The 13,730-nt window shown below is 39.2% G+C and overlaps 3 protein-coding genes across 4 annotated transcripts; all 3 read right to left on the bottom strand.

The window, feature by feature from the left end:
• Positions 1-230: 230 nt before the first annotated feature.
• On the bottom strand, positions 231-4,405 carry LOC118300891 (matrix metalloproteinase-20-like). Its single transcript, XM_035625734.2, has 10 exons — positions 4,255-4,405; positions 2,797-3,044; positions 2,517-2,665; positions 2,319-2,444; positions 2,068-2,229; positions 1,779-1,962; positions 1,484-1,614; positions 1,239-1,398; positions 950-1,053; positions 231-860 (listed from the first exon to the last, which is right to left on the bottom strand). The coding sequence occupies exons 1-10, from the start codon at positions 4,360-4,362 to the stop codon at positions 757-759; spliced, it is 1,476 nt and encodes a 491-aa protein (XP_035481627.2). The 5' UTR covers positions 4,363-4,405; the 3' UTR covers positions 231-756.
• Positions 4,406-4,549: 144 nt separating this feature from the next.
• On the bottom strand, positions 4,550-10,370 carry LOC118301325. The gene is made up of 7 exons (XM_047327621.1): positions 10,233-10,370; positions 9,967-10,114; positions 9,557-9,653; positions 8,912-9,252; positions 8,572-8,785; positions 8,359-8,468; positions 4,550-7,624 (listed from the first exon to the last, which is right to left on the bottom strand). The coding sequence occupies exon 7, from the start codon at positions 6,825-6,827 to the stop codon at positions 5,892-5,894; it is 936 nt and encodes a 311-aa protein (XP_047183577.1). The 5' UTR covers positions 6,828-7,624; positions 8,359-8,468; positions 8,572-8,785; positions 8,912-9,252; positions 9,557-9,653; positions 9,967-10,114; positions 10,233-10,370; the 3' UTR covers positions 4,550-5,891.
• A 51-nt stretch (positions 10,371-10,421) lies between these two features.
• On the bottom strand, positions 10,422-13,217 carry LOC124849333 (acetyl-CoA acetyltransferase, mitochondrial-like). Of its 2 annotated transcripts, XM_047327629.1 has the most exons (6): positions 13,059-13,217; positions 12,574-12,674; positions 11,985-12,128; positions 11,487-11,637; positions 11,291-11,386; positions 10,422-10,520 (listed from the first exon to the last, which is right to left on the bottom strand). In XM_047327629.1, exons 1-6 carry the CDS (start codon positions 13,120-13,122, stop codon positions 10,456-10,458), a joined length of 621 nt encoding a protein of 206 aa, XP_047183585.1. In that variant the 5' UTR covers positions 13,123-13,217; the 3' UTR covers positions 10,422-10,455. The 2 variants fall into 2 exon arrangements, with proteins under 2 accessions (XP_047183585.1, XP_047183583.1); XM_047327627.1 differs by lacking the exon at positions 10,422-10,520 and having other exon boundaries at positions 11,103-11,386.
• Between the last annotated feature and the right edge of the window lie 513 nt (positions 13,218-13,730).

Here is a 13,730-nt window from a genome sequence, read left to right as displayed (position 1 = left end):
AACCAACAGTAGTATTTTGAAATCATTTATTTGACAATCAGGAAGCCAGTGTACCGATCTGAGGACTGGAGTGATATTTACTTTTTTGGTTTAGTGAGGACTCAAGCAGCAGCGTTCTGAATTAACTGCAGCTTTCTGATTCATTTTGGACTGGAATTGCTGCTGCTGCAATTCTGCAAGTGCATTGTTAAAGATCATCTCAGAGATTAACCCGAGCCATACCATAACCATAATATTCCCAGTACACTGTTTTATTTGCCAGAAATTTAGCCTTTACCAGAAATACACACACAGCAGAATTACTAAGTACATGACAAAAATTGAAACTCATTCTTTACTGTTCCCTTTTAAAGCTTGATTAAATATTTAGTTGATGTATCCAAGAGAAGCCATTTAGTTACTTAACAAGCAGCTGTTGCCTACAGCAGTATTACTGTATATAATTTCACATTACATAACATTTTCAGGAATATTTGATTGCAGATTTCTAGAGTAAGGCTACAATAACTCATGATGAGTTAAGGGAATAGGCCATTGCTTTGTTGCATGTTGACCGCTCTCTGTGTGTGTGTGTGTGTGTGTGTGTGTGTGTGTGTTTAAGCGTCCACTTTCTCATAACGCAATACAAGGAAATTGAGCTGTGCTACCTTAAACAACCAGCCTGTTGAGCTCTCATTACTAATTTAACACCAAATTTTAATTTCACAAATAAATGACAATTTATTATTCTATTCATGTGTGTAGTTGGGTTGTTCTTTACTTGCAATCCATCCATTTGTAGTTTAACAGAGAGCGGATAACTCTTCTTCGTTGGTAGGAGTACTCTGTCTGCCTGGATCCAGATGAGAAGTACAAGTTACCTGAAAAGAGGGGTGCATCATTTGACATTACGTCAAACAGGAACACAATGCTACAGCAGAGGGACTGTCCTGCTTTCACTGTTACATACCCTTGTTCTCAAAAGCAGCATCCACTCGATAGCCAATCCCGGGGAGCTCTGTCTTTATGTATCTTGGGTACCCAACATCCATTCTGCCCCTCCTTTCATTATAGCTATGAATAATATGAGGAGGAGTGTTCATCAGGACATCTGATTCAACAACATGGCGGCGCACATGGACACAGCGGCTCGCTGGTCCCGAGTTAGATTCTTGTCAGCATAGTACTACTTATTCTCTTATGTCTTATTTCCATATAGGGATTCAGCTGATATGTTTATGGCTTTTCACATTACTCACCTCCAGTATTTGTTGTTCGCAAAGAGAAGGGTTTTGCTTGTAACTGACACGTGGACAGCTGCATCAACCTTGGTGACGTATGGAGGGAAGCCAAAGTCGGTGATAGGTTTGGGATAACCAGGTAGGACAGCATCTCTTCTGATCCCCCAGTAATGATCCCCTATGACATGAAAAGGTTGTTTATTCCATTGGTACCAGCATTTCATAATCGTTATTCCTTGTTTTTATAATCAAAAAGAACAAACCTTCAAAGAAAATGACTTTTTTTCTTTTCTTATACTCATAAGCAGCATCAACATTGCTGATTCCAGGCCAGGCAGACTGAATACTCTTCATAGTAATACCGTCCCAGGAGCTACTCCTCTTCCAGAAATGTCTGGCAAAGAAACAAAAAACACCATGATAAGCTGACTGTGCTACACTACTAAGGAATAATATCCTACTAAATGCATTTGACTTTGAAAATAACAACCCTCTGGAATAGCATGTTTATGTGAATCTTAAATGACTAAATAAAAAACTAGTACATAAATGTCTCACCCATTTTTAAAGAAGTAAAGACTTCTCCGAATGGAGGTTGCAGCATCAAAAACCAGATTTGTGCTGCACCTGTCTGGTATGGGTTCAGTATCTGGTTCAGGTCTAGGTTGGGGTTCTAGCACAGGTCTTTTGGTAGGCTGTGGATTTGCGTCAGGTTCAGTCGGTGGTTGAGCTGCTCTGATTCCTTTTGGAGGTTTAGAAAACAGTGTGTATTTGTGCTGTCATGAAAAGTGCTGTTTTTATGATATAATAATACCATGAGTCGCAAAAATTTGATTTGGGCCCTCACCGTAGATGGCTTGTATTCCCAGTCTGTCATCATCTGGCAACTTGTACCCCTCCGTGTTCACATATTTGTAGATGGGAAACATCAGAGCTGTCTGGACCTGAGAGTGGGCCAGTCCCAGTGCATGCCCAAACTCATGGGCTGCCACCAAGAACAGGTTGGCTCCTGCACATACACACTGATAGTTACTGTGGATTCTTAATCAGTTGTCAAATCCCATCATCTCAAAAAACTTGTTTCCTGAATGTCAGCACCTGATGAGGTCAGAGTCCACTTTTCATCGTCATCAAAGTGGGTGTCACCTCCATGGCCTTCTCCAGGGGAGAAGGCATGTGCCAACACCCCGCCCTGCCCATCGAATGGTGCAAAATCTCCATGGTCTGGTGAGAAGATGGAGTAACATTACCACTAGATCAAATATTTTCCCAAAGGCACTGAAGCTACTTTATTACCTAGTCTCTTGAAAATGATCATAATGTCAGCAGTGCCGCTGTTAATCTGCTTGAAATCCAGAGGAGTGATGTCACTGTAGAGTTTCAGAGCCTTGGCTATTGCAGCATCCACGTCTCCTTGATTCAAGTCTGGAGTGTAGTTAGTTATCCTTCATGTAGTGTGAGAGTGAAAAGGTTATGAGTCGTTAAACTGGAGCTTTATTGTGTTTTGTGTGTTTGCGTCAACTGCATGAAGGGACTTGTTGCCCCGTCGTTCTGACATGGAGACCTTGTGTCGTACCTGTATGTGACCAAAGTCTTATCCCACTTTGGTTGACCGTCGAAGTGGCCATATCGGGTCACGTCTGTGAAACCACAGCGGGGCTGAGCTATTACCTCAAGGGTGTTAGAGTCCAAGTGTCCCGTCACTTCCATGCCAAAAAATTCCTGCATTTTTCTGAGAGTATCTTCGAAGGAGTCAAGAGAACTGCGCCAGACACTGCTGGGTGCACTGACACCCACATCAGAGAAAAACTGAGACAGATAGTCCTGGTAAAAGGAAACGTATGAAGATCAAACTTCACAAATTATTCAATGAGTAATAATTTACCTTTTTAAAAAATTGAGACAGAATTTTGAGAAAATGAAAAGGAAAAGGTTAAAAGCAATGTCATGAAATCAAACCCAACTTATGATACCGTTATTGGGCAGGACTTTTTCTGCAATAGCCATTCAATGTATTTACAGTCAGTAATTGTCCTTTCCACTGTTTAAATGTTCGAGTTCAGCATTGCTACTTCACATTAAGAGCATTCAACTCCCTTGTCTCCGGGGTTATAACACTAACACTGACCAGTCATTTACTTGCTTTTACAAACCAACACATTCTCATTACAGACATTTGTAATATTACAGGTAGTATTGTAATCTTATGCCATCAAAAATTGCAAATCAAACTCCCCATCAAGAAAAACCAACTGTATTTTGGTCCTGCGTCCAGCTTTGTCCTACCAAGTAGCTGCATCAGAACTCTGAAACCTGCAGTGTAAAACCACGCTCGCTCCTTCACAATGGCCGTGACCAAATCCACCCAGATGTCCTGAGGATAATATTTGTTGAAGAGCTGGCACTCACTAGTTAAGGCCATTAGTTGACTCTAATATAGTTGCAGCACATTTAAAACAATACATTTTTATGTGCTTATAGAAAAAAAAACCTATTTAATGAAAATGCCACATAAAAATGCCTGTGCTGAGAATCTGCGGTTGTCTGTGACACTATTTGATGGTTCAAATTGCTCATCATGTAAAACATTTCCATTAACCTAGGAAAAAATCCACAGATAAAGTCTCCTGCATCACAAGGCTGGGCTGAAGTGTCCCATGCAATGTGTGACAAAGGCAGGCACGCCTGCAGACTTAGGTTCTCTTGTTTACTCTGGCCGAGGCATTTTTAATTTCCAGAGAAAAACATGGTACATGTTATTATCTGCAAGTCTTAAGTTTGAATTGTTCAAACTGGTTTTAATCCTGTTAAGCTGACTTTAAATGCCAACAGGCTTCAGTAAGTAATTCATATTTCTGAAAAAATAAAGAATACATTTTTCTTGTCCATGTTAAAATTTTAGTGTGAAACTTTATTGTTTGACGTTGTTGAAATCGATAGTTCTTACAAACTCACAGAAAAATACATTATGCTCTTTTCTCCCTGAACACAGATAAACAATGCAATATTTCAAATCAGAGAACACCTGGTTTACCTGGGCTTTAGAGAGCTCTTCTTGGCTGGGTGAAGTAGTGGGCACAGCTCCACAGAGTGCTACAACCACTACTACCATCACTGTTTTAACAGCCAGTGCACCTTCCATGGCTCCTTCTTCTCCAAGTACTTTCTTAACACTAAGAAGTGATGTGTTAAAAACGACACAACATGTGTTGAATTTCAACACATCTACTGAGTGTGCTCAGGGACAACACATGTTGTGTTAAAGTCAACACAGCAAATGTGTAAACCATTTTACACAACAGCTGTGTTACGCAGCTTAACACATAATTGTGTAAGTTTTACACATTATGTGTAAAACATGTGTCAACCAGATAAACACTTAAAAGTGTTAATTGTGTGTAAATGAATTTGTAATGTTTTCTTTAATTTAAAAATAATGAAAAGCAAGAATACATTCATTAGTCATTTATTTAAGATTTCATATTAAACCCTTTTAAAAAGCAATTTTTTTCAAAACTTCACATGCACCAAATTCATTTGTAATACAATATATATAACACAAGTACAAAAATTCATGTTATTGAATTCTGCACATGACATCAATAACCATCGACAAAAGCACACCCACAAAATCTTATACCTCGGATTGAGATAGAGTTCGTCAGTGCTGAAATTTGACATTATGCCAAGAGGTCTAACATCTGCAACCTCATCTAAATTGATCATTTCAAAGTCTTTAGTCTTTTGCACAACATATGCCTAGAAATGCTCATCAAAGTACTTTACTCAAGTTCTCTAATAAGAAAGAGGAATGCCTCACCCTGGGGTATAACATGAATGATCTCTCCAAATAAGTGCTCCCCTTGATGCTGTGTCTTGAGTGGCAGCAGAGATCCAGTCCTGTATGTCTGGCCATTTACAGTCAGCGAATGTGTAACATAAATGATGCTACTCATTGTGAAATCTGTGTGTAGGGCTGACTTTAGTCCCTCAAGTATAACGACAGCTTTCTTTAAAGCACCAATGTTCACAGGAAAGGCATTGTTGACATTGTATTTTTTACAAAATAGGTCACCAAGCTTGAAATTGTACATTTGTTGAACCTGATGTTTATAAGCAAGAGTTTTGGCAATATTTTTGAAATTGCATACCACATGTGCTTGCCTTTTCATTGGATTATGCTTTGCCTCAAATCTCATACACCACAACTGAGAAAGAGGTCCAAACAAACAAAGCATTCTTGGATAATGTACCATAAAATGGTGCTTCGGAATTAGATTTCGGCAAAACAACTTCTGGTAAAGCATATGGTGATCTATGATAAGCTGCTTAAGAAACACAGCAAGCCCAACACTGACAACAGGTGCTAAAATGATGCTGCAGATTTCCCTCAACAAAATGAACAGATTCCAAAACTGGTCTTCCCTATTAATGAAATCTCCCACTAAAAAGGGTAAAACTTGCAAGAGACACCACATTTGGGAGGCAGTTTGCCTCACAGCATTTTCAGAAGATCTCAAATTGATAATGGCACTTGGTTTATTTTTGTCATTCATGTAACCATAGTCAAAACCAGCAATTCTGTCTGGTGAAAAGCTTCTCTTCATAAATGAAGTGACACAACAGCAGCTTCACTTCTAAAGGAGCCACGCCTTCCAGTACATCGTGCATTTAGTCCACACATGTATTTTCTGTTACATGGAAATATTGCAGACTGTTCAAACAAGAGTTTCCTTTAACACCAGTTGAGCTTGGATTGCAAAACCTAACATGTTGCTCATAGTTCTCCCTGTTGCGTTTTACAACATTGTCTTCATCAAACACTGACTGAATTTCTTGCTTATCGATCAAACAAAACTGGCAAAATTTGTTTGCATAAAAGCTTTCAACATAGCCGCACAGTGAATGTATTGCCAAATTATCTGCTGTCAAAATTGAAAGAGTTCCAAGCAGCTTTTGAGTTTGTCCATTAACTTCAACTTCTATACCGCAGTTTTCAAGGACTCTGATGTCCTCAAGAAGTGGCTCTAGTATCTTACCAAGCCCATATGTCTCCCTGTCGATTGAATTAAATAACACACATAGGTGAATGTGAGCTAGGGATGAACTGCATTCTGGGGGTAAATTCCGTAGAGTGAAGTAAACAGCACCCATTTTATGGATTTTTGTTTTGGAGCCCAGAGGATTTGTTGTCTCAACATCATCATAATACAACTGAATTTGCAGGGATTCTGGATACAGTTGGAATAGTAGATGACTTGAGAATTGACACCCATCACTATAGTCACGCATCATGTTGTCATTCCTTTTCTTGCTTTTTAAGTAGACACCTTGCATTTGGTCATTACTAAATAGAAATTTGATTGTTTCAAGTATTGGTATATACTGACAAGTGTCTGGTGCCAAAACATGCTTCACTTGTCCTTGTTTCCGCACAGTATCTGCCCTGTGAGCAAGAAAAATGTCCTTTGGCTTGACGAGGTGACATTTTTCGGAAAAGTGTGAATTCATTTTAAAAGGCGTGTCTATGTCATCAAACATTTGTTTGGCACTTTCAAACTGTCCCATTAGTGGTAGCACAAGTTCATGTTCATGTGGTACACCCATATTGTTGAACACGGATGACACTGAATTTTGTAATGTAGCTAGGGTTGTTTCCACAAGTTCTTTAACAAGTTACAGTTCTTGTTACATCCATTAGTGTAACATTTGACCCAGCATACATTTTTGCCACAAATGAGGCTGCACTGTCACTTGAAGAAAGAGGTTTAAAACCCTCAGAAGGCTCAGCTATGTTTTCCTCTAGAGTTGTGTCGATAGTCCCTGTGGACTCTGTAAATGTTGGGATGGTCTGAAGAGAAGGCTCAACAACAGTGGTACCTGTTATTTGGTGCTCTCTAGAAAGGTGTTTCGCAAATGAATTAATGCTGTGGTATGTCCTTGGACAACCATCTTGGCCGCAAGTAAGTGTGAACTCCAATCCCTCTGACAATACATGTATTTCACGAAGATGCCACGTCAGTTTCTTTATCTGTGTGAATCTTGACTGACATCTTGGACAAATGTACATTTTGGTGGGATCTAATTAATAGACCTGACTTTTGAAATGAGTTCCATTACCTTTGCTCTCCTGTTTGTTGACATGGGTAAGTCGTAAATGTACTCGAAGAACGAGAACACAGAGCTGAGCGGGGCTGGGTAGGCCAAGTTGCATACCCAGTAGAGCTTGAAGAGCTTGTCCACAGCACATGCCAGGCTTTCATCCAAGGGGATAGCAATCTTGTCTGACTTGCCCAGAATGACGTACTGCTGTGAGCCTCCCCTTAGATGACCAATGCAGACTAGTTGTGGCTGTGTGCTGGATCCTGGGATGCATTGTAGAGGGAGGCAATGGTACTTCCTGCCTAAAATCAGAATATAGAAATAAGTCAAGTTAAGTTCAGCAGCAACATGTTGCGAACTAGCTCCTTATAATTATTTTTGTGCATGTAATGTTTTATTAGTTTGAATGCTGACACAGCATTGTCTCTTTCTGCTTTTGTCCTCTTTCTTGGCAACGATATTAATGCAAATCATTTCTTTTTCATAAGGACTAATGTGTAGGATAGAGGATGTATTGTCAGAACTGTTTTAATTAAATTAAATGCTTTTAAGACATCAAGATATTAGATTACCAAATTTAAATAAATCCACTTTTTCTTATTTAAGCATTGCAGTTAAGTATACAGGTAAGTATGTGGTCCCATACAGAAGTAGATTTTATGTAGGAATATGGTTATTAGAGTGAGTTTGGCTTATCTACATTTTGCCAACCGGTAAGTGCAAGTATAAAGTAAAAAGGTACATATTTGCCTGCACACATACTCCAAGCAACATGTTTTAAACGTATGTGGCTTGGAGTATGTGTGCAGGCCTAAGCTTTTTTTTTGTTGACACTGCTTTCTGATAGCCTTGCATCAACGTAATGTGTGTATTACTCTCCTTAAATAAGTTTAAGGATTTGTCACATCAGAAATGTGGACCATTCAATGACTTTTAAGGCCTAATATTCATAAAATTTAATTCAAGACATTTTAAGCACCTGCAGACACCCTGTCGAGGATTATCAACATTAACTCAAGATTCCGAACAAACATACCGGTACAAAATCAACAAGTCGCTTAATCGCAGACTTGACGCTACAGCGGCTTGCTGCAATTGGTGGAAGGAGATGAGTAAGGACGACCAACATCATGTAGCAATTCTCATCTGCAAACAAGAAACAGGGGTTGGGTAAGAAGAGAGGTAAACAAGCATATTAAACTATTTTGTGGCAAAATTGAAGAAATTAAATGTAACATTTAGTACATACCATCACTCTGGTCTTCCATCCCTTCAACAAGAGATGCAACATCACCCTTCTCGCTGGCAGCAACAGCAACAGCTTTCAGCTTTGGCATGATGCTGGCCTCCCACCACCTTAGGAACAGGTCCCCCCTTCCTTCATGCATTTTACCAAACTCTGTATCAAGCTGGGTGGTTGCAGTGGACAGAGATTGGGATTGGCTCCAGCGACCCCCGCGACCCTTAAATGGATAAAGCGGTAGACGATGAATGAATGAATTAATTAATTTTTCAATAATTGCACAAAAAGAATGGCTTGTTTTTAATTGCTTGAATCTACATAGCAAGGGGCACAAAAAGACACCCACCAGTGTTGGTATATCCAAGAAGCGTGGATACTCTTGCAAGATTTCCTCCATAGTGGGTGAATGTTTGGATATCCACGATCTGCGCCAGGTGAAGGTTTCTGCATCGCTGATTTGATTGAGGAAATGTTTTCTGCAGAAGGCCTCAGCCTTTTCATCAGGTTGATGAACTCTCTGACGTCACTGCTGTCCCCTTCATCCTGCACAGAACTTGACATTTCATTAACATCTCGGCTCCTCTTGTGTCTACTGTAACGGCGCTGACCTTCCTCTAACTTCCGGCGGATATTGCGAAGTCTCATCTCCAAAAACCCGGAGCGTGATGCTGGATCAAAGAAATGCTCCTGAGAAGAGTGAAAAAAGAACATATCAAATAGTGCCGGACCGGAATGGAAAATTCAAAAGAGAAAATACTGGCTTTAGCATTGTTGTCAGAAAAGAAAGTATTTCAACTTAGCATGCTTAATATCTGATGACATATTATTGTCATTTTATGATTTAATACAGAAAACATATTAAATATTGCTCCTTTAAATAATTATTACAGTTACAGAAGATTGTTGACTGGAAGTAGAGCTGGTGAGAGGAGCAAGCGATCCAATATGTTTTAATTTTGATTTGTTTTTAACTAAGAAACTTTATACTCACAAAGCCTTCTCCTCTGCCATCAATTTGGACTTTTAGGGACGGGAAGATGGTAATGATGTTCTTTGCAAGAACCACCTTTTCAGTAGTGGAGGGATAACTATTGAAACAAACAAACAACAACTAATGACCCTTTTTTTAAACAGTTTTTTCTCTTCTTTTGAAAAATGACACGAGAAGCCCTTACAGTCAAATGTGTGATTAAAAAGCAACTGTTAACAAGCAAATGAGAACGTCTACTTTATCCCCCCATTGCAATTCATACTCTTACAACATTCACAATTACATTCAAGGCACCTATGCTGTACATTCTTAAAATAGTCCAATCATGACAAGTGGGCTTATTTGTATAACCACTCTTAAAAGATACAAAAATAATACATAAACATTTCACGTTCATATACTGTACTTACAATCCATGCTTTTCCACCAAGTCAGAGATGCAAACTTTAACAAGTTTCAGCCTGGTCTTCTCTGTAACAATGCCCTTAGTTTGGAGTTCATCAAATATTTCTGGAACTTTCATTTCAAGCAGAGGCCTCAGACCTGTAGATCAGGCACCTGTGTAGGATGAACAGACAATTAAGATCAGGGCAGAAAGTTAGACTCTTTGACTTCTCTTAAACACAATTTGACAATCTGAACACATGACCCCCAAAAAATCATGGTAAAAATGTACCTGAGTTTGACAGACTTCTCTTGGGACAGTTTGAAGATGAGGTGCTTCTGAAAAGTGCACTTGGAATCTGTCAAGGTTACTAATCTGCACACTACTTTCAACATCAGTAAACTCTTGGAAATTTGTCTTAAATTTTAAAATCCGGTCAAGGACCAATCCCAATTCACTTGTTTTTTCCAAAAGCTCTGTTGTGCTTTGGACACTGTAAATTTTTCTTTTCAATTCATTTCCATTCTTTAAAATAGTTGCAAGGACTTTCACAGATTCCTCCTGCCCATGTCTCCCTTCCTGTAAACATGAAACAAAAAAGTTAAGTACCCATCAAATTCAATTCATTGTGATATTGATAATTGAATTAATTTCAAAGTCAAATGTGATTAAATATCCCCATAACACGACACTGAAACTACCACCCTGATTGTCAGGTAAATTATATTTATTCAAGTAATTAGTGATATATCAGTACAGTGGTTCCTCTATATGATTTTTTCAGTAGTGGGGGGAGGCAAACCAACCAACTATCAGTAAAATTCTATCATCTACAATAACAATTCAAGGAAATAAGTTCATCAAGCAGCAATAGGGGCAAAATATGGTAACTGAAGGGGCATAATGGCAGATGTTCTAACTGCATGACAAAGAGCTTCACTGGAGGAGCATGATCAGCATTCGCAAAGTCTCACTCAGACTGCAGCACAACAAACCAACAGTGTAGCTCCACTGCTCCAAATCAGTGTCGTGCTGCCTTAAGTGTCTGTCCAGATCTGAGGTGCGACCCGAACTGCAGCTCATAAACGCCGCGCATTCACTGCACTTTGTCTCGTTGTGGCTGTAAGTGCAGTCAGACCATTGACCGTTTACCTCGATCCATGTTTCACTTGGACGTTAGCATGCATGCCACGTGCTAGCTCCTATCAAAACACAGGCGCAGTAACGTTGATACGTGACGTACATTACAATATATATGTATCTTTTAGAAACCGATAAGCAGAAGCGAAATTTAACTTTTTGTGGCTTAATGAATGAAAGAAAAACATTATTAACAACTACATATTGACCGTTTTCTCTCTGGAAGACTGCCCTCAGTTTGGGGACTTTGCTGAAGTCGACCTTCCTCCACTCCTCGTCTTCACACACGACCACATCAGGTTTGCCTACAGAAAATCACATCAACAACTGTCATGCTCCCCTGTCTAAATGACCAATGTCCCCGCATTACCCAACAGAAACATATCTTTTGTCGACTTGCTGTACCTCTCTGGGGAATGCTGACTGGTACAATCTCCTTGGCCAGCACGCCAGACTCATACGCCGCCTTGCTGCGGCTGTATGAGCCGATGGCGAAGGCGTCCTGTTCCTCCCTGGTGATGTTGGAGTTTTTGGCCGTGTTTTCTGCACAGTTTCCCTGTTAAAGAGAACAAGGCCGAAGCAATCAAAACCATGATTAATATGAATCTAATCAAATTATAAATTCAACATATGTCAAGACAAATTGGTACATGGGAAAATCCTTTGTTAAGTTACACAAAAGGCAAACCCCATTATTTTACTGTGTGCAAAGGCCCAGTCACTTTGCCTGCCACAACATTATCAGAAATACTGTGGATCCACTTACTGAAGCAAGGAATTCTGTTTGATTTCTTACAGGGGCATGCACTTGTTCATATATTTTCATTCGGAAATTCTCTTCAATATTGTGATGATGCACTAAACTACATCAGTTCTGAAGTTTGACATAAAGTTAATAGTTACCATGTGAAATTTGTTATAGACATCAGTGAGTCCATCTTTGACAATGAGGTCTTCCATCCTCACTCCTTCATAGGTTGGGGTCTCTCTGGTCATCACGTAAGGTACGTTGGACATGCTCTCCATTCCTCCTGCCACCATCACATCCTAAAGACAAAAAATAAATAAATAAAAAAAAGAAAAATTAAAGTCACACTCTAAAGGCCCCTTTACACTGACTATGTGATTCCTGGCTGTCTGAGAACTAGGTTTACAGTAATGAGAGGAAGGTGGTCAAATCTATGGTTGTCCAATCCCAAACGGTGATACTAGATCAGACATTTCCATCATCATCATCGCTGTTCTCTAAAGGCACCTTCAGCTGTCGTGAAAATACAGGCATTTATGGTAAACAAAGTTTGAAATAAGTCCTCCATTAATTTATCTGGGATCAGATTTGTGTTTTTAATACAAATCATCAAATTACAATTTCATTGCAAGAGATGCAATGTTTTTTTCAAACCAGACCTAACAAAACTAATTACTTTACCCACTATGAACACTGTATTAAATGTACTGCAGTGTGCTGCAGAGGATTTAATTCCATTGCTACCTGATGTCCACACATTAGACTCTGGGATGCCATCATGATGGACTTCATCCCAGAGGCACAGACTTTGTTGATGGTTGTTGCTGGAGTGCCGAGGGTCAAGCCTGGAGACACAACCAGAGACATGTTTGCAAAAATAAATGAATAAAATAAAACTCTAAGTTGTTTTTGTGTGTATCAGGCAGGCACAAGAAAGCTGTGTATTTGACACTTATGCTAAATTATAACACATATCTCTGTTATGTGTGATATCATAGCAATAACGTTCCTTACATACTATATGTATCAAAGCCTGCGAAAGGCTTCACAAAGCTGCTGGAGATGAACCCTGCTTGTGTCACCCTGCAGCAAATGTCTTGTTTTTCAAAATGTATTGTCTTGGATATGCATGTATGATCTGTGGCTTTGTGATTAGAAATGTATACAGAAACAGCATCAATTAGCAGCTTCCAGTCAGTAGGAAAAAAAAATCAACAGTTTGTCCACACCTGCACCAAGCAAGGCTTGTCTCGTGGGGGCCTGTCCTTCTCCTGCCTGAAGCACATTGCCCATGTAGACCTCCTTCACCTCCTCAGGAGCGATTCCTAAACACAAGAAGTCAGCTCACATATACACAGCCAGCATCTACTGATCCACCAACTCATTTTCAATTTACCTTTAATAATTTCATATTTCACAACCGGTGAATTGGTTTAGTTGTGCTTGGACACACTTGCAGACAGAATATAGTGTTTCCTCTGACGTCACGGTTGACGGGGGCACTGTGGCATTGTGGTCATTGTAGTTTTACTGCAGAAGCCGGGCATTTTGCTTCAAAATAAAGCTTTATATAGAAATAAATATCTTTCAATATGAGAACAAATTACAATGATTTGTACAAATTAAAAAAAGTAATGCTTTCATCTATTTTCATTACAGAATAGGCCTTTATTTTGTATAGCACATTTTAACAACAAGGCAATTCAAAGTGCTTTACATAAAAAATTTAAAAGCATCGGGAAGAAATACATGACATTAAAATACAATAGTTAAGAAGAGAAAAATAAAAACATGTTAAAGTAGAATAAGACAGGTGATAAACGTTACAGTGCAGTATAAGAAATGCATAGATAGTTAGACAGTATTTACTGAAAGGCAGCGGCAAACAGCAAAGTCTTCAG

Source organism: Scophthalmus maximus, chromosome 2 (genome assembly GCF_022379125.1).
Source record: "Scophthalmus maximus strain ysfricsl-2021 chromosome 2, ASM2237912v1, whole genome shotgun sequence".
Lineage (NCBI taxonomy): Eukaryota > Metazoa > Chordata > Actinopteri > Pleuronectiformes > Scophthalmidae > Scophthalmus > Scophthalmus maximus.
Note: the sequence above shows the minus strand (reverse complement) of the source record. Positions and strands in the feature narration are given on the sequence as shown.

What these genes read in the sequence shown, in the direction of transcription:
- LOC118300891 (XM_035625734.2), bottom strand. Translation starts at nt 4,362, where the DNA reads ATGGAAGGTGCACTGGCTGTTAAAACAGTGATGGTAGTAGTGGTTGTA. An exon ending in AAGACTTTGGTCACATACAG is followed by an intron (nt 2,666 to 2,796) that starts GTACGACACAAG and finishes CACTACATGAAG; the next exon opens with GATAACTAACTACACTCCAG. An exon ending in GGGAATACAAGCCATCTACG is followed by an intron (nt 1,963 to 2,067) that starts GTGAGGGCCCAA and finishes AACCTCCAAAAG; the next exon opens with GAATCAGAGCAGCTCAACCA.
- LOC118301325 (XM_047327621.1), bottom strand. Translation starts at nt 6,827, where the DNA reads ATGGGTGTACCACATGAACATGAACTTGTGCTACCACTAATGGGACAG.
- LOC124849333 (XM_047327627.1), bottom strand. Translation starts at nt 13,122, where the DNA reads ATGGGCAATGTGCTTCAGGCAGGAGAAGGACAGGCCCCCACGAGACAA. An exon ending in ACAAGCCTTGCTTGGTGCAG is followed by an intron (nt 12,675 to 13,058) that starts GTGTGGACAAAC and finishes TTGTGTCTCCAG; the next exon opens with GCTTGACCCTCGGCACTCCA. An exon ending in GTCTAATGTGTGGACATCAG is followed by an intron (nt 12,129 to 12,573) that starts GTAGCAATGGAA and finishes TTTTGTCTTTAG; the next exon opens with GATGTGATGGTGGCAGGAGG.